Source organism: Brassica napus, chromosome C1, assembly GCF_020379485.1.
Source record: "Brassica napus cultivar Da-Ae chromosome C1, Da-Ae, whole genome shotgun sequence".
NCBI classification, from domain to species: domain Eukaryota; kingdom Viridiplantae; phylum Streptophyta; class Magnoliopsida; order Brassicales; family Brassicaceae; genus Brassica; species Brassica napus.
In genome coordinates, this window is record NC_063444.1 from 38,169,675 (window position 1) to 38,189,162 (window position 19,488).

Sequence of the window (19,488 nt, forward strand, 5' to 3'; positions counted from 1 at the left end):
CCGATTCTTCATTTATCCACTGTGAAGAGATTTTTATTACATACTTAATCTTTTAGTTTCTAGTACTTATTGAATGATTTGAATTATTTGTTTTAATGGTTGTTACAATTCGAGATCTGTTTGTATTATGCATTGTGAAAATAGACGGCTAATTTTAAGGAATGGCTATAGCAAAGAGTAGACGGCTAATTTTATATTTAAATTGATAACACGTTATTTACTTGTTTTTATAAAGATGGATGGCTACAATGGAAGGCTAATTCTATACTACTTATGCAGTGGACAGCTAATTTTATATTTATATAAGAACACATTGCTGTAGCCGGATATTTACTTGTATTTTTAAACTATTAATGATATCATATACAAAGATGGGTAGTGTAAATGATGGTGTATAACCGGCTAAATTTTCACGTATCTTTTCAAACATATTATTAGCTTCAATAAAAAAACACAAATGCTTGAAAATGTAGGTATCCGGATAAAACCTTCATAGCTCAGCTAAAAATAATGTTAGATATCACTAAAAAAGGTTAGACGTTTAACAACAAATCTCAAGGATCAATTCCAAAGAGATATAAAAATATGAATAATGAACATACTAACAAGAATTGATATCATAATATTAAGAAGTCAAGATCATAGCTGTGACATATTGAATGAACATGTTAATAATGCTTATGTATATGTATTCGTTGGAAATTTCAGATCGTTTAATATAATATATACACGGTTAAATAATGAGTTAACTTAGTGTAAAAACTGATTTGTTGGTAACATCAAATTATTAGACGGTTAATATAATATTTACATGGTTAACAAACAAGTTATTTGGGATAAAACATGTTTGAATTCTGTATATCACATTCTTAGGTACCATAAGAATAAAGACCATAGCTATATCATATGAAAAGAACATACAAATAATGTTTAGACATGTTTGTTTATTGGTGCATATCAAATTGTTGGACAGCTAATATAATACTTACATTTTTAGAAAATGGGTTACTTGAAATAAAATATTAAGTATCTTGACTAATAAATTATATAACTGTCTGTTATTTTTGGTTTGTGACGATGCATCAAAAATTATTGTAGCCGTCTAACATAACTTACGTTACAATTTACTTATTTACAACCCGTGTAAATAAAATGATTTCCATCTATGTACAGGTTCTTTCAACTGTCTTTAACATCTACGTAAAATAATATCTGGTTAAAGTTTGTATTGTCTCGACAATAATGTAAATGTCTATCCAACAAGAATAACATCTAACAGCTTCTTCCACCACAAGCACTTTAATCATAACCACCATCAAAACCCAACATCCTCCGCAATTTAATCGCGAGACCGTTATTTGCGACAAAATCATCTTCTCCAAAACGAGACAGCTCAAACAGAATCGTACCAGAGAGATTGTTCCCAGCCAAAGAAAGACGATCTAACCGGCTTAATACAAAAGGAACCAAACCTCAAACCTTGTCGTCACTAAAACAAGAGCGTTCTTGAACTTAAACTCAACGATCTGTGGCAGGGTCGAGCCAGAGAATTTATTACCAGGAAGTCACAAGCATATTTGAGAAGGAGTCGTACCGGAAAGATCTTTTCCTAAGAATTTAGTGATTTTAAACTACAACAGAGCTTGAGAGACTCATGAATCTGACCGGCGAGTTGCATAGATGGGAGCTGAAGAGAGGAAATGCGATTCTGCTGCACGTTCTAGCATGAAAAACCAGTGTGCTAGCTTGCAAAATCAATGAATTTGATGAGTGAGATGGAAACAAAGTTTCTTTGGAGAGAAAGAGAATTACGGAACATCGAGTTTATTTGGAGAGATGAAAGAGAAAAATATGAACCTATTTTGGAATTCAAAAAGGATAATAACAATTAAATGGTATTGTAATATCGTGGACAATCTTGCACGCAGAGAATAAAATATTACAAAATCTCCTCGTAAGATTTTGCCTAACACAATAGTATTTTACATGGCAGTGTGAGTAGGGATAGCAGAGTCCAAAAACATCACATTCATTCGAGGAACAGTTCAATTTGGCAGATAGCTAAATACGTCAAACTTCTTTGGTGTAGCTCCTAATTTCTCACAGGTTGACTGATGAAACTTACAGGTTCCTTTTTTCGACTAAACTTTACAGTTTCAATATCTTTATATATAAAAGATGGTTTTATCCCTCCAGGACGCACCACCACAGCAGACATGCCAGAAACTCGAGTTCCGTAAGCGTGACACCTGTCCTAAGTTACAAAACTCTGAGTTTCATTTACTTAATTGTACAATTTAATTGGGCTACGTTATATAGATGGGGTTTAAATTATGCTCAAAATCCAACCCATAAGGCGTCACATCGCTTTTCCCAACTCCGCCATTATTTCTTCGTAGGCTTTATGTCGCGTCGTTTGATCTACTTAAAAATAACTCAGACGCTCTCAGTTACAGATTCATCGCGTTAACATCCTTCTTAATTACATCAACCACAATCTAGCGTTCAATGCGTGTTCATCATCTACAAGGAGGTCTATCTGCGAGTATAAAAAGGTTACTCCCTCATTATATTTCCTTACATCATTTAATTTATAAGAAGGGATGATCCAGATCGTCTCTGCTGGTGGAAAGATAGAAAGAGAATACAAAGCCGGCTAAACTTAACAAGGTTTCTACATCTTCTTCATAATCTTCAATCCATGCTGCTTCCGTGAACATTGAGGAGATTGGAGATGGAGGTAGTGGAGTCGTCAATGGCTTTGAGTCTGTTGTTGCCCACAACGCTGTGGCTGAATCTTCAGATATTGTTTTTAACTTAGCTTCTCCATGTGATTCAGCCCAAGGTAGAATTGGATAGACTAAAAGTCGATTCATTTGTTTGTATTCCCATCTTTTATGATGATTTTGAATCATAATCATCATGGAAGCCTAGGCTACGTTAATCAAAGACGGAGGGACAACAGAGAGTTACTCACATTCCTGCCGAGGATGCCGCTAAGATATTCGATGACAAAATCTCTGTAGGGAAGATGGTACATCTTCTACTTTTGGGATGTTTTTTTTTGCTCCTACTTTTAGTTATTTTACCTGTTATTCTTATGATTCAGATTTTCGGCGCGCTGTTACGCTCACGCTTACATTACTTTCTCTCTTACATAAGCAGTGAAAGACTACTTTTAGGGTCAATGGCCACGGGTCGATCTCCGAACTCGTTGTAAGATCTGAAACTATGATATTGTGGCCGAACTGGTGGAAAAGGCCGCATAACAGGAAGCTGGAATCAGTGAGGAAGCCAAGGTGTTTGGCACAGTGGCGCATGTCCATCCTGAGTCGGAAATTTCCTTGGTCCGCAAATTCATGCGAGGACTCAGGGTCGATCTCCGAACTCGTTGTAAGATCTGAAACTATGATATTGTGGCCGAACTGGTGGAAAAGGCCGCATAACAGGAAGCTGGAATCAGTGAGGAAGCCAAGGTGTTTGGCACAGTGGCGCATGTCCATCCTGGTAAGCATGCGGGAAAGAATCAAAAGCCGGTGAAGGCTGGCTCTTCCAGCAAGCCGAATGCAACAGGTTGCAGTGGGCGTTCGACTTGCGGGAAGATGCACTCTGGTGTATGCCGTGCTGCTACGGGAGCTTGTCACCGTTGCGGAAGTATGGATCACAAGGTGCATGATTGCCCTGAGGAAGATCTAAGGCCGAAGAGCCAGAACAAGGGTGCTGGGGAACGTGTGTGCTACAACTGCGGCGAAACGGGGCACTACAAGAATCAGTGTCCGAAGGACGCGCAATCTTCTGGGAAGCGTCCGAGTGATGGGCCTCAGCCGGCGGAAAAGAGGCAGTCCATCATGCCGCGGGTGTACACAATCGGTGATGAGTCAATGGACCCACGCACGTCTCGTCCGATCACTGGTGAGTCATCCTATCTCTCACCTTTGCCTTAAGAATTTCTGTGTGAAATTGCTTGCTTGTAGAGTAGGTCCTTAGTGTTCCGGGTGAATATGTAGGGACCTTAGTCATGGGTGGAGTGGTAACCTATGTTCTGTTTGTTTCCGGTGCATCTCACTGCTTTGTGCAACTCGAGATGATTGGAATTGGGGAATTTCAGAAAGAACCAGAAGAAGAAGTAAGACTGGTTCGGGCGGCTGGTGGTCAGATCATGTACACTTCAGAGAAAATCCGAAACGTCTCTGTGATGATCGGAGGAGTGAACATGCCAGCCGACTTGGTCGTTTGCCCAGTGAAATCATACGATGTGATCCTTGGAATGGATTGGCTGATTAAATACACGTCACATCTTTGTGGGAACCAAAATTCGCGCTGTCGATTTACGTTTAAATTAGGAAACTAGGAAAACCCTAATTTCCCAGAGGTCCCGGATCTCTGCGAGAGCCAACGGCAAGTGACCAAATATATGCGGAAATCGTGAAAAGATAACAAACGAATTTAGAGAAAACAGTAGATCTTATTTTGAGTCCGCGTAAGAGCGTTGCGATCATTACAAGAGATCATAAAAGCTTTGGCCGCAAAGTTTGTCAGCGAGTAACCTAGTTCTAGCGGCCTAAAAGCTCAAACCTAGTTGAATCGCAGCTCGATAACAAAAGAGGAAAAAAATACAGAAAAGCTTTTGATTGATTTCGGACTGAACCTTATGAAAGGCTGCCTACGTACCCCTTTCGAGGATCAAGCCGAACGTAGTTCAAGAGTGAACCAAGAGATCGAACTGCTTGTGCGCGTTACTCTGGTAATCGGGTGCCAGTCATGGAAACAGAGCATGTCGAGAATAGTGCCTCAGAGTTTCTAAGTGCCGAGAGTTCTCCCTCTCAAAAGTTCTCCCTCGTGCCTCTCGCCTAGGACTCCTTATATACTCGCTCCTAGGTTGGTTTACGCTTTTTCCTCTTCTGCCCTTAAGCCGTCATAACTTAAAAATGGAGATATTTCGTTTTTCCCGATCTTTCTAATTATCTTCGAATACTTCATATTTATCCGCGGAAACTTGACATTTATCTTTCCTTGCGAACCAAGCATAAACCGTCCTACGGTTTATGGGCTTTTGGTTAAGAAATCGTAAGTGGGTTTCGAGTCACGTCCTAGGTCTCTTTGGGCTGTTGTTTGACTCGAAACGTTTATTACGGCTTCTTTCGATAAAAACGAACTTTCCGCGGTTTTTATCGTAAAGTTCGATTGATGACTTCAAATGACGAGAAACATGAAATGGGTTGGCTACGGTATTTGGGAGATAGCATTAAAGAGTAGACGAGAATGCATGGATTCGTGTCGTATCGATTTTTAAGACCGGGCACGCTACGTAGCGACCGATCACGCTACGTAGCGACCGAGCACGCTACGTAGCGACCGAGCACGCTACGTAGCGACCGAGCACGCTACGTAGCGACCGAGCACACTACGTAGCGATCGAGCAAGCTACGTAGCGACCGAGCACGCTACGTACCGACCGAGCACACTACGTAGCGTCCGAGCACGCTACGTAGCGACCGAGCTTTGGTGAGAGCTCGGTCGCTACGTAGCGACCAGCTTTTGCGCTGGTTGCTACGCGGCAACCTTGTTCGGGTCTTTCTCCGATTTTTCGTGAATGTGTTTTCTCTGCAAGATTCTTCGTAAAAATAGATCTTTTTCTAAGATTTATTTTTCGTAAAAACGTTCATGCCGATTTTTACGGACTTTCAGACATTGATTCCGTCGTGACCAATTTTGACCCCAACAGTTAGCCCCCTAGCTCGTGAGAACCATGAGCTTCTAGCGTGAGGTTTTAGCGAGTGGCTTGGCAAGTTAGGCAAGTTAGGCGAAATTAATGGTCGAAAAGGTCCGTGTTAAGTGGTCTTCTCGCTCTTCTAAAAGTAGAACGCGATAAGATTGGGGCTGCGCCTTATGACGGCTGCCTACGTACCCTTGTTGAAGGGATCAAGCCTTTCGTGGTTCATCTTGGAGTTAAGGTTTGTATGACTAGTTTTCCAGCGAGACCTTTACGGTCAGGTTTTTATGTAGAGGTTATCAGGCGTGTTGCTGCCGATGGCATTTTATATGGGTGTAGAAGGAAGACTACCAGTTGTCATCTCGTAATCTAACTCTATGTGAACTGATATATCCGTGATTTGTTTCGAGAGTTTTCTGCAGTGTGTAAACTTGCGGGATTTCTGAAGACGCTCGAATATTGGTAAAGAGACAAATTTTGGGATCTCGTATCAAGGTTTTTGATACTATGCCTAGAGATGTTAGAGACTAGTGCACTGCGTTTAGGGCAAGACCTAGGTTTACTCCTGGTTTTAGAGGGTGTGATGACTAATTCGACTTACGTATCCCGTTTCAGTTTCATCCTGATTCCATACCGATTTAATGTCCGCGATATGTTCTCGGCTTATACGACTTGTATGGTTGGAACCGAGCATCTCTCCAAGGACAATTTTTAAGCCTCCTGGAAGTGCTGACCAAAAATTTTGGGTTTCTTTTATAGCGCTATTATCTTTGTGTCGGATGTACGAGACGTCATCTCTACGAGATGGCTAAGTCTGTTTAGGACGTTAAGAGTTTGTTGTGATCAGGAACAAACTTAATGGTTAAAATTACCGTTTTGAGTCTTCACGAAGCATATGTTTTGAGAAGATGTTAGTGCGTATGACTGTCTGGTCTTCCAAGAAAGTGTTTTTATCGAGGAAAGAAATTTCGTCGAAGAACGAATCTTCAGGCGTCTGCGACGTCTCGCGATGCTGAAGATTTGTTATTCTTTCGTATGCCGCGTTTCGTGCTTGAAATGTTCGCGGGCTTGAAGATGTTTCACGATGTTGCAAGGGATTAGTCTTAGCCCTGCGTTTGGGAAACATTCTGGTTTGACTACGGATGTTCGCAGCCAGAATTGTTGTTCATGTTTGGATTTGATTTGCGATCGAGGAGTTAGGACCAAGGGGTCGCGTAAATTTGTCCCCGGAAAGAGGCATCCTCCTATACCGTGCTTTGTGTGCTGTTGGCTTTCCGAGATTTCTTTCGTGTCTATTTCAGGATGTTCCGTTTAGCTATAGGAGCTCTGTTACGAGTTTTCCTTACATGCCGCATTTTACGAGTAAAACACAGCGGGCTTAAAGTGAATCGTAGTATATGGAACTTGGTCGATTTTTGACAAGTGGAACCTTTCCGTTAACTGTTTGGTTGTTAGGACTGAGTTTTATTATGACAAATTTACTGTATGATTCCCGTTTTTGGGTGGTACGATAATTTTTGTGTAATCGTTACTTGGCGTTTCAAGACAAATTCCGGATTACCGTTTAGCCGTCAAGTTATTGGAGCGGTGGTCGCTCAATTGTTTTGGCTTTGCATGAAGGTTGTGCTCAGCTTTATAGCCAAGGACGTTGTTGCCAAAGGATTAGACCATGACACTTTCGTGCTGTCAATAAGGTCAAGTCGGTTAGAATCGTCCTTAAAGGGGATGATGTAACCTAGTTCGGCTTCGAAGGAAAGGCGCAATTGGGCGAGTGACGAATGGTGTTTATCGAGATTGCTAGGCCGAGTATGCCCATGGTGGTAGAAAACGTTTTTCCACTTTAGTGTTAATTTATACGATGAAAGTTTCGTATAATGTTTCATTTATTCGTATGGAAGTTTTTTCCTTTGTTTCCGAGGGAGATAAAGCCTAAATAGCTCGATACAGAGCCCGTGCGGAGTTGGTTGCGGGGTGATCTCCTGCTCAGACGTGACCAAGAGGAATGAGAGCGGATGCCAGTGAGTCATAGGGCTAAAGAATGAGACCTTTCAGATCGTGGTGCGAGGAAGTAAAGTTTATATTGGTCGTCCAATGTCGGATCATACAGCTTGGTTTTTCCCTATAAGGAAAGTACTTTTTCGTAAAACCTGTTACGTTTACTTTCGAAAGTTACTTCGTATGACATGATCTGATTATAAGAAGAATTTTTTGCGTAAGTAACGGGTGACCGGTTTTTACGAATTTATTAAATTGACGCGACATATGGATAAGTCAAAATATGATGTTTCCACAGATTTTTGAGAAACGTTTTTGCTTTTTTTTTTATTCTTCGGTGAAAGTTTCTCTAAGTCACTCATGGAGTTTTACCAAAGGTTATTTCACCGAGATCTAGTCGCGAAACGTCTTTGCAGGTTTCTTGAATGAATCAGTTAAACAGCGATAGACTTAGTCGACGAGCGGAGATGACGTGTTCTCTTTGTCGTATTTTCTGTTACTTTTGTTTATGATTTTGCTTTGTCGCAAATGTTTTTGATGTTTTTTCGTGAGTCGGTTGGTTCAACGGAAAATGAGAGTGATGCTTTGATGTCTGAAGATTTCTCGTATAATGATTTTTATACGAAACCCGCTTTATCAAATCGGAAAAGATCTTTATGACTTCAGCAAATCATCGACTTTCATTCTGAAGTTTGGCAGAGGTTTTCTAAACGAATGATTGCGATGATAGATACTGTATAGTCTTTGAGAATTTTTCCAACATGGTTTGGATTAGTTCCTAGCGTTTAGACGAATCTCAGATTGTCGTTTGCTTTTAGGATGATCTTGTCGAGACATCGCATTGTATGTATATTTTTTTGAAGTATGGGAGTATACGAGTATAGTATACGCACCTACTCCGACCCTTTTTTCTCGAGGAATAGAATGCTCGACAGTCCGAGTCGGTTTGATGACGACGCTTGGACTGTGATTTGGTTGTTTCCAGGTTGGAGACTTGGAATATGTCTTTTTCGAGAAAATTGCCAGAAACGAATCGGTTTTAAGACGACGTTCATGTCTCTAGTTTTCCTCTTCTTAGGAAGCGAGCTTGATATGCATGGCGATCGTTTCTCAATTTTCGGAGAGTTTAGATCAGTTTGCAAGATCTGGACGAACAGTTATGGAACAATATATCGAGACAGGAAAAATCACCTAAGACTTAGTTCGCTAGACTATCCACCAAGGTTTTACGTTCCCTAAAGTTCTATGGCAGTCTCAAAGGCATTTTTATTTCTTAGTAATTTCCTACGAAACCTCCAAGTCTGATTTCAAAAATTTCAAGTCGCAAATACCTTAGTTCTCTCGAAGATGCAGTTTTGTCTCTTCTCAGTTTTGCTTGCTCATTTCCCCTTCCTCTTCTTTTGTATGTTCGCCTTTTTCGGTATTGGTGTTTATCCTTTGAAACTTGACATTTATCTTCCTAACTTGACTGATACGAAGTCGATAAAAAGGTTCAACTTAATCGTATAGTTGAGGTGGCTAAGGTGTTAAGTTAACTGTTGCCGTATTATACGATTAATCTGAATCCACGCGAGAAAACTAGTCTTTGCGGGTTTTTTTATCGCAAAGTTTCAATGGTAACTCCAATCGAGACGAAAAAAAAGACGTTTCGATCGAGATTTGAAGGAGAACACAAAGATGGAGGTAAGGGCGAGTAGGAGCAAGCGAAGGAGTTTAGACGAGTCTTACTTGTTTTCGTCGTAAAATCTCAACGGAAACTCCGATTGAGACGAAACGAATAGCGTTTCGATCGGGATTCAAAAGAGAACACAAAGGAGGAGATTTTTGAGTCCTGACAGGTCGCTATGCAGCGAGCTGGAGGTCTGACAGATCGCTATGTAGCGAGTAGAAGTAAGCCAAGAAGAGTCCTACTTGTTTTCGATGTAAAATCTCAACGGAAACTCCGATTGAGACGAAATGAAAAGCGTTTCGATGAGGATTCAAAAGAGAACGCGAAGGAGGACCCTTTTTAGGCCTGACTGGACCCTTCTTGGCTTGAGCTTGGTCGCTACGTAGCAACCGAGCCGTGTGCTTGCTCGATCACTACGTAGCGACCGAGCTGTGTAATCGATTTGTTTCGCTTCCTTTTTCCGCGATTAACCTAGGGGTTTTTTCCGGTTTTTGGGAGAACAAGTTTTACCTTTCCAAAATGTTTTCGGAAAATGTGTTTTGGTAAAACCCTTACGCATTGAGATTTCTTTTGTTCGGTAATGAGCCAAACTTACGAGGTTTGATAAGATTTATCGTTTCCCTTTATGTTTAAAAATAGAAATCGCGAGCTCGTTTCATTGCACTTCCTGTGGCGAAAAGTCGCAGCAAAGTTTTCGATTTTCTCAAGAACTGTGGCATTTGCATAGGCGTTGGCCATAGGCGCAGTGGCGGCTGGAGTTTTCTTACCAGCGTTGTTGTGAACTGCGATTTTCTCTTTCGTATTTCCAGACATTGTTTTGATCAAGCGTTTTGCGGCTATGAGTTAGAATAATCTGTACCCACCTCCTTCTAGCGCCAAACTGTGGGAACCAAAATTCGCACTGTCGATTTACGTTTAAATTAGGAAACTAGGAAAACCCTAATTTCTCAGAGGTCTCGGATCTCTGCGAGAGCCAACGGCAAGTGACCAAATATATGCGGAAATCGTGAAAAGATAACAAACGAATTTAGAGAAAACAATAGATTTTATTTCGAGTCCGCGTAAGAGCGTTGCAATCATTACAAGAGATCATAAAAGCTTTGGCCGCAAAGGCTGTCAGCGAGTAACCTAGTTCTAGCGGCCTAAAAGCTCAAACCTAGTTGAGTCGCAGCTCGATAACAAAAGACGAAGAAAATACAGAAAAGCTTTTGATTGATTTCAGACTGAACCTTATGAAAGGCTGCCTACGTACCCCTTTCGAGGATCAAGCCGAACGTAGTTCAAGAGTGAACCAAGAGATCGAACTGCTTGTGCGCATTCGTCTGGTAATCGGGTGCCAGTCATGCAAACAGAGCATGTCGAGAATAGTGTCTCAGAGTTTCTAAGTGCCGAGAGTTCTCCCTCTCAAAAGTTCTCCCTCGTGCCTCTCGCCTAGGACTCCTTATATACTCGCTCCTAGGTCGGTTTACGCTTTTTTCTCTTCTGCCCTTAAGCCGTCATAACTTAAATAATGGAGATATTCTGCTTTTCCCGATCTTTCTAATTATCTTCGAATACTTCATATTTATCCGCGGAAACTTGACATTTATCTTTCCTTGCGAACCAAGCATAAACCGTCCTACGGTTTATGGGTTTTTGGTTAAGAAATTGTAAGTGGGTTTCGAGTCACGTCCTAGGTCTCTTTGGGCCGTTGTTTGACTCGAAACGTTTATTACGGCTTCTTTCGATAAAAACGAACTTTTCGTGGTTTTTATCGTAAAGTTCGATTGATGACTTCAAATGACGAGAAACATGAAATGGGTTGGCTACGGTCTTCGGGAGATAGCATTAGAGAGTAGACGAGAATGCATGGATTCGCGTCGTATCTATTTTTAAGATAGCACGGTCGCTACGTAGCGACCGAGTCGTGTGCGTGCACGGTCGCTATGTAGCGACCGAGTCGTGTGCGTGCACAGTCGCTACGCAGCGACCGAGCGCGCTACGCAGCGACCGAGCGCGCTACGCAGCGACCGAGCGCGCTACGCAGCGACCGAGCGCGCTACGCAGCGACCGAGAGCGCTACGCAGCGACTGAGCGCGCTACGCAGCGACCGACCGCGCTACGCAGCGACCGACCGCGCTACGCAGCGACCGAGCGCGCTACGCAGCGACCGAGCGCGCTACGCAGCGACCGAGCGCGCTACGCAGCGACCGACCGCGCTACGCAGCGACCGACACTATGCAGCGACCGAGCACGCTACGCAGCGACCGAGCACGCTACGCAGCGACCGAGCACGCTACGTAGCGACCAGCTTTTGCGCTGGTTGCTACGCGACAACCTTGTTCGTGTCTTTCTCCGATTTTTCGTTAATGTGTTTTCTCCGCAAGATTCTTCGTAAAAATAGATCTTTTTCTAAGATTTATTTTTCGTAAAAACGTTCATGCCGATTTTTACGGACTTTCAGATATTGATTCCGTCGTGACCGATTTTAACCCCAGCAATCTTGATTGTCATCGTGGCCGAGTTCAGTTTGAAATCGGCAGTGGAAAGCTTGTCTATCAAGGGGCCAGACCAACCAATGGGTGTCTGATCATTTCAGCACTTCAAGCAGAAAGAATGCTGGAAAATGGATGTGAGGCTTATCTGGCTGCAATCAAAACTGTGGAAGTCGGACCTGATGCTGAGTTGGAAGGGATTCTGATTGTAAAGGAGTATGATGACGTGTTCGAATCCTTGACAAGATTACCACCGGACCGTTCTGATCCTTTCACGATTGAGCTTTAGCCGGGCACAAAGCCAATCTCGAAAGCTCCGTACCGGATGGCTCCGGCTGAAATGGCAGAACTTAAGAAATAGTTAGATGAACTGATGGAGAAAGGGTTTATGCGCCCAAGCAGTTCACTTTGGGGCGCACTGGTTCTGTTCGTGAAGAAGAAAGATGGTAGCTTCAGGCTATGCATTGACTACAGGGGGATTAACAGAGTCACAGTGAAGAACAAGTACCCTCTTCCAAGGATAGACGAGTTATTGGACCAACTCCGAGGTGCTACTTGTTTCTCCAAGATTGATTTAGCTTCGGGATACCATCAGATTCCGATTGCTGAAGAGGATGTCCGTAAGACAGCCTTCAGATCGAGATACGGCCACTACGAGTTTGTGGTCATGCCCTTCGGATTGACCAACGCCCCTGCAGCCTTTATGAAGATGATGAATAAAGTTTTCAGAGATTACCTGGATGAATTCATTATAGTCTTCATTGACGACATCTTGATCTACTCAAAGAATCAGGAAGAGCACAAGGACCATCTGAGAATTGTTTTGGATAAGCTGCGGGAACATAAGTTGTTCGCCAAGTTCAACAAATGCAGCTTTTGGCAAAGAGAAATTGGTTTCTTCGGTCACGTGGTCTCGGACAAGGGAGTGTCGGTGGACCAAGAGAAGATCAAGGCCATTGCGGACTGGCCCAGACCAAGGAACGCAACGGAGATCAGGAGTTTTCTCGGACTGGCTGGATACTACCGACGGTTTGTTAAGGGATTTGCCAGCATGGCTCAACCGTTGACAAAGTTGACCGGGAAAGATGTTCAGTTCGTGTGGACAGAAGGCTGTGATGTGAGTTTCAGCAAACTCAAGATGATGTTGACGACTACTCCAGTATTGGCTCTTCCAATGGACAACGAGATATACGTGGTGTACACAGTAGCATCCAAAGTTGGACTTGGGTGCATATTGATGCAGCAAGGCAAAGTGATCGTGTATGCGTCTAGACAGCTAAGGAAACACGAAGGGAACTATCCAACACACGACTTAGAGATGGCTGCTGTCGTGTTTGCGCTGAAAATATGGTGGTCTTATCTCTATGGTGCTAAGGTCCAAGTCTTCACGGACCATAAGAGCTTGAAGTATATCTTTACTCAACCAGAGTTGAACCTTAGACAGAGGCGTTGGATGGAACTGGTTGCGGATTACGACTTGGATATTGCCTACCATCCGGGAAAGGAAAATCTGGTCGCAGATGCCTTGAGCCGGAAGAGAGTAGCTTCGGCTTCAGAGAAAGACATGGAAGAACTAGTTCACATGGTTGGAACCTTACGATTAGATGCCTTGACTGACGAATTGGAACTGTTGGGTCTTGGTGCAGCGGATCAGGCGGATTTGTTGTCCCAAGTTCGCCTTGCACAGGAAAAGGATGAAGATCTGATCAAAGCTTCAAAGAACGAGAAGACGGAGTATTAGACTTCAAACAATGGGACGATTCTGGTTAATGGCCGAGTGTGTGTTCCTAACGACAAAGGGTTGCAGGATGAGATCCTAAAGGAGGCACATCAGTCCAAGTTTTCGACACATCCATGAGCCAATAAGATGTACCGAGACTTGAAGAGATACTATCATTGGGTTGGAATGAAGCGTGATGTTACAAAATGGGTAGCTGGGTGCCCAATTTGCCAAATGGTGAAGGTAAAAAATCAAGTCCCGAGTGGACTACTTCAGAGTTTACCCATCCCAGAATGGCCTTGGGATAAGATCACGATGGACTTCGTGACTGGCTTGCCAATGAGGAACGGCAAGGACGCTATCTGGGTGATAGTGGACAGATTGACCAAGTCCGCACACTTCTTGGCTATCAACAAAACAGACAATGCAGCGGTGCTATCCAAGTTATACGTGGAACAGATCGTCATACTTCATGGAATTCCGGTAAGCATAGTGTCAGATCGAGACTCCAAGTTTTATTCGGCCTTCTGGAGAGCTATGCAGAAGTTGATGGGGACCAAGGTCCATATGAGTACAGCATATCATCCGCAAACGGATGGACAATCAGAGAGGACAATCCGAACACTTGAAGACTTACTGCGATCTTGTGTTCTGGATTGGGGAGACAAATGGGATCAGTACTTGCATCTGGCAGAGTTTTCTTACAACAACAGCTATCATGCAAGCATTGGAATGTCGCCTTACGAGGCATTGTACGGACGTCCGTGTAGGACACCGCTATGCTGGACCCAAGTGGGGGAGCGCATCATATTTGGCCGAGATTTTGTGGAAGAGACAACTGAAAGAATCCGAGTCTTGAAACTGAAGATGAAAGAGTCTCAGGACAGACAAAAGAGTTATGCAGATAGACGCATGAAAGACCTTGAGTTCGAAGTAGGAGACATGGTATATCTCAAAACCGTCACCTACAAAGGCAAGGACCGATCCTCAAAGAATGCCAAGCTGAGTCCAAGATACATAGGGCCGTACAAGATCCTGGAAAGGATTGAAAAGGCCGCCTACAAATTGGAGCTGCCCTCATCGATGGCTCAGTTCCATAACGTGTTCCATGTATCTTTGCTGCGAAAATGCATAAGGAATCAAGACAATGTGGTTCCTGAACCACCATCTGACTTGAGAGAGAACCTTACTGTGGAGGGACGACCAGTCCGGATCATTGGTAGAAAAACCAAACCTGAAGGCAGAAATAATATCAAAATGATCCAAGTCGTTTGGGACTGCGATGGAGAAGAAGAAACGACTTGGGAGCCAGAGGCGAGAATGAAAGCTGAGTTTCCAAAGTGGTTCGACAAACTTAAGGAAAGATCTGGAAGAAAGACTCGAGGACGAGTCTGAGCCAAGTGGGGGAGAACTTGTAGCGACCGTGTTCCGAAGATCGATGTTAGGATGATCTGAGGACTGACTGGCCGGACTGTAAGAACGTACTGAATGGATTGGATGATGCTAGAAAGAGCTGATCAGAGTTCGAAGGACTTTCCGTGGGTGGATGGGAGAACTTGGATCGGCGCCTCATTAGTATTGACTAGAGCAAAACCATGTACCCGATTAAAGCTAGGAACATATCTGTTTTTGAGCTAAACAAAGCTCCATTAGTCGGTCTTACGCTCGGGTTATTGGACAGGCCGTTCGGTTTGTGGAACTCAGGATGTTCGGACAACTCGATGAAAATCCAGGCAAAACGGAATTTTCGGACAGCGATGGTCGGATCCGGACAAGTGTTGTTGGATTCGGACAAGACGGTTGAACTGGTCGGCTAGACAGCGATTGTCGGAAATCAGACAAGGCGGTTAAGACTGTCGGCTAAGATGAGATGAGCTGATTTAGTAGTATCAGTCTGATTCAGACAAGGTGGTTAGAGTTATCGACTGGATCAGTCAGCTCTAGCTCGAGTTTCGTCTAAGTAAAACTGGCGGGAACAGTTAAAGTCCAAAAAAGGGAAAAACTCGCGCTGGAACGCTTTGGAGCGCGGGGTGGCGGTTACGGATTAAGAGCCGCGTGTAAAATAAGCGGAAACGGTTAACTTGGCAGTTTCTCGGGCCTAAACCACCAACTGCCCATTTTAATCGTCTCCTTTGTCTTATTTCGCTTTTTCTGTACGGAAACGGGAAGAAAGAACCAGAGAGAAAAGTCCAATTAAGAGAGAGTTTTCGATATTTGGCTGGATTGATCAAGTTCGAGTCAAGAACGATCGTCTGTGGGGTGAATCCGACTGTCTGAACGTTCGAAGATCCGACAGAAACCGTTCAAGAGGTGTGAGTAGAGACCGAATCAAACAGAACAAACTGACTCTAAGACAAAGGTGAGTGCGTGACCCTAGCCTATCGTACTGAATCGTAGTCTGATTGATAGGAATGTTCTATGTACTGATTGCTTGTCTAATTCGAATTATCCGCTAAATTATGGCTTGGTCCGAACAGTCGGTTCCTTCCATCGACGCATCTGGATCAGATCATGCGCCTAGAGCCGTATTGGCCTGCTAGGGCTTGACTGAATCTGATGGCGCGCTGGCTTGGAACGATTGGGTCGGCTAAGTAACTGACTGATGATTAGCATGTCCGTTTATTGACTGATTGACTCGATTGCTTTACTTGGCTGAGTGGGACGGAATGACCGCTCTCACTAAGCATACTGTTTGCTTATGCCTCCTTGTTTGGATGCAGATCAGGACCAGACCCGAAAGGGTAAAGACATAGCTTGAACACGAGAAAATGGCAGGAAGGAAGGATGGTGGGTTTGGGTAGATATATGACGAAATTAACATGTAATAGCTTATAGCGAACTGACTTGTTAACTCGAACCTCAGATTATGTATTCAAATCGTATTATGCTTTACTTGAATGTCTGAAAAAGAACTAACACTCTGAAATAATTCTAAGTAAGAAAAAATATGAAAATGGCTCAAGTCTGATCGATGAAGTCGAGCCAGACTCGTACTGATGTTACGAAAAAATGGGTCGGGTCCTTTCGAGTGGTATCAGAGCATTGGTTGTTCATATGCTCGGGCGGCTGGTGGTCAGATCCATTTTTTCTAGAAAAGAAGCAAAGAAAAGGGCAAACAATATAATAATTGACGTGCCAATGTTGGCTTTCACGTGGCCATCCTAGCTAGCGTTTACTCCCACCATCGTATGTTTTCATTATCTATCTCGTTTCAACTCAAGTTAAAAATAAAAACTCTCTTCAACCAAAAAGAAAAAGAACTAAAATAAAAGTAGCTGTGGAAAATAAAGAAGATCTAAATCCAATCTCATCTGTAATCTTCTGATTCACTCTCAGACAATGCTCTGCTATGTCGGAAAAGCCACCAAGATTTTTATTTTCATCGTCACCGTTGTTGTAGTCATTGGTCTCGTCGTAGGCTTGGGTGTCTTCCGTCGTCACTCACACCACTGCTCCGGCGACTATTGCTCGTCTCCCACCGATTCATCTTCTTCTTCCTCTTCCTCCCCTTTCATAACTCCGTTTCCTAATCCTACCCCGAACCCGAACCCGAACCCGCCCGTGCTCGGATCTTCCCCACCGGCCCCACCCGGCTCATCATCACCAAACCCATCTGTTCCAATCACCACTACTCCGCCGGCGCCGATCGTAAACCCGAATTCGCCTCCGCCTCCGTCTAATCTGAATCCTCCGCCGCAATTTTCTCCTCCTCCGCCGGATTCAGATACAACCACCGCACCTCCTCCACCTGCATCGCAGACATCAATGCCGCCGCCACCTCCAGCGGAAGAATCGGCATCACCGCCGTTAAATCCGCCGAGCTCCGTAGTCAATACTCCCGCTCCAGTGCATGCGAAGCTGGTCAACGACTAGAGTAGACCATACATTTGTAAATTCGACATCTTTCTATCACTTTCCAGTTCTTGAACTTGATTCGTTTGTTTGTTTTTTTTTTTTCCTAATTAGATCAAATGTTCTAATCTTTAAATCAAGGCGAAACTTTAATCTCATTTACATAAATCATATAGGAAGAGACATCAGATTGAATGTTTAAACACTTCATTTTCATACTAATTCCAGTGATCTCATGTAGAGTGAGTTGTCAAAGCATCTTTATCATAGGATATATGACAAGAAAAAAAATTAATTTTGTTTTAGGTTAAGCATTGGGGAAATACTTCTGTTATTATTACAAAGTATTAGACCGTCATAAAGTCATGTTTATCCTACAAGATAAGGATAAACACTATGTTACAGATATACATGAAATAAACACATAGTCTACGGTTGTCTTTATCATTGTCTTTATCATGTCCTAGATTGGGCCTGCAGTACGGGCTGGTCCATGGTCGATCATCATTTGGTTTATAACACTCCCCCTTGATCGACACATCCGGTACAGGTTCGTTGCATGCTTAATGTTGCCTCATTAAAACATCTCCTGAAAAACCTCAAAACCAATGTGGCAAAATGGAAAACCAAGGACAGGAAAAAGAGTACAACACATGAACTCCCCCAGATGAATGCATCACTGTAGTAGACGCATTCCCATCTGATATCCGAGTCTTCTTAAACGTTGAAGTTGCCTATGACTTGGTGAAGATGATCAGCTGGATTTTCCTTGAATGAACTTGTAAGTCTTGGATGAACTGATGGTGCTTCAAACGATGCTCGGATGGACTTTATAATCTTCAATAAAACTTTACTTGCAGGTCCTTTTTCATGTCTCACAGATTCTCTTTGGTTATATGGCTTTCCCAAAACGTGGACATTCAATATATATTGAGTCATAGACCCAGAACACATACGCACAACTTTACTTCATATCTTTCGTTCATTCGGACTTATATCTCTTCGTATGTGCTAATGGCTTTATCCATTGTAACCAATCATTCTTTATTTTCTTTTGTCGATCCATGTTGAGCTATAGACCTTGTCTATATTCGTTCATAATCATGAGTGTCTAAGGTTATACCATCAATAATTATTTGCTGCAATGAAACTCATCACACAATGAATTCGCAGTCATACACTCATGTCCTTTGTACATGGTTATCGATCTTTTCTTGCTTTAGCAATGCTTATAATCATTAAGCCACGACCAGACATCCTTCTGGTCACTATCCTGGTTTATGGTTCTCACTTAGGCGTGCTGACACACACACACACACGGCTATGATTTTTCTACAGACTTTCCATATGTAAAACATAGCCTGTTTAATCAATCGATAACTTGTATCATTGAACCTTTGAACCATTAAACTTTTTTTTCTCAGTTGGTCTTTATTATGATCACAAGGAATTATAATATTTTCTGTATGGACTGACTGTACTAAGTAAATACTTAGTCTTTCATATTACTTACAGCTGCTGTATATTACAATCCATAAACAACTTAGGAACAAAGCTTGTTCTATGAGAATTTCTTTCTCATATTTCTATGGTACGTTGATACCTTTATCCAGTGATCCATTTGCTGCTTACTACACCATTATTTCTTTAGTAAATATCCAGACAAAATTAAACTTGATTTTCTGTAGTAGCATCCACCATATAGGAGCATATCTCTTTATAAATTGTTTCTTGGTCCTTGTGAGTATCCTTGTGTAATCAAGCTATACTTGAACGTTATTTAGAAGGAACATGGACACACTATACCATGTGGTCATGTCCTTTAATCTCACGAAATTTCTTATCTCACAAGATCCATTCACTGGTTTCTTTCTTAGATGGCTTTTCTGTATGTACATGGTTACTACGCCCATCTGTCTTATAATTACTTTGAATTCTTTGAACACCCCACGTCCCTATATAGGTTTTATGAGTACTCTATGTGGGTTCATGATCCTCAGGTTATATCCTTCAAATCCCAAGTACTACAATCTTTTATGAGCTCTTATGTATGTAAATACATCTT

At 42.6% G+C, this 19,488-nt stretch overlaps 2 protein-coding genes across 2 annotated transcripts; both read left to right on the forward strand.

The window, feature by feature from the left end:
• The first annotated feature begins 3,231 nt into the window (after positions 1 to 3,231).
• On the forward strand, positions 3,232 to 12,140 carry LOC125579986. The gene is made up of 4 exons (XM_048743915.1): positions 3,232 to 3,393; positions 3,450 to 3,912; positions 4,008 to 4,255; positions 11,886 to 12,140. Exons 1-4 carry the CDS (start codon positions 3,232 to 3,234, stop codon positions 12,138 to 12,140), a joined length of 1,128 nt encoding a protein of 375 aa, XP_048599872.1.
• Positions 12,141 to 16,716: 4,576 nt separating this feature from the next.
• On the forward strand, positions 16,717 to 17,581 carry LOC106394632 (proline-rich receptor-like protein kinase PERK8). Its single transcript, XM_013835203.3, has one exon. The coding sequence runs from the start codon at positions 16,911 to 16,913 to the stop codon at positions 17,442 to 17,444; it is 534 nt and encodes a 177-aa protein (XP_013690657.2). The 5' UTR covers positions 16,717 to 16,910; the 3' UTR covers positions 17,445 to 17,581.
• Positions 17,582 to 19,488: the final 1,907 nt, after the last annotated feature.

Excerpts from the sequence above, each read along its gene's own strand:
- LOC125579986 (XM_048743915.1), top strand. The coding sequence starts at position 3,232 with ATGATATTGTGGCCGAACTGGTGGAAAAGGCCGCATAACAGGAAGCTG. Across the intron at positions 3,394-3,449 it reads GGTCGATCTCCGAACTCGTT|GAAGCTGGAATCAGTGAGGA; the intron begins GTAAGATCTGAA and ends GCCGCATAACAG. Across the intron at positions 3,913-4,007 it reads CACGTCTCGTCCGATCACTG|GGACCTTAGTCATGGGTGGA; the intron begins GTGAGTCATCCT and ends GTGAATATGTAG.
- LOC106394632 (XM_013835203.3), top strand. The coding sequence starts at position 16,911 with ATGCTCTGCTATGTCGGAAAAGCCACCAAGATTTTTATTTTCATCGTC.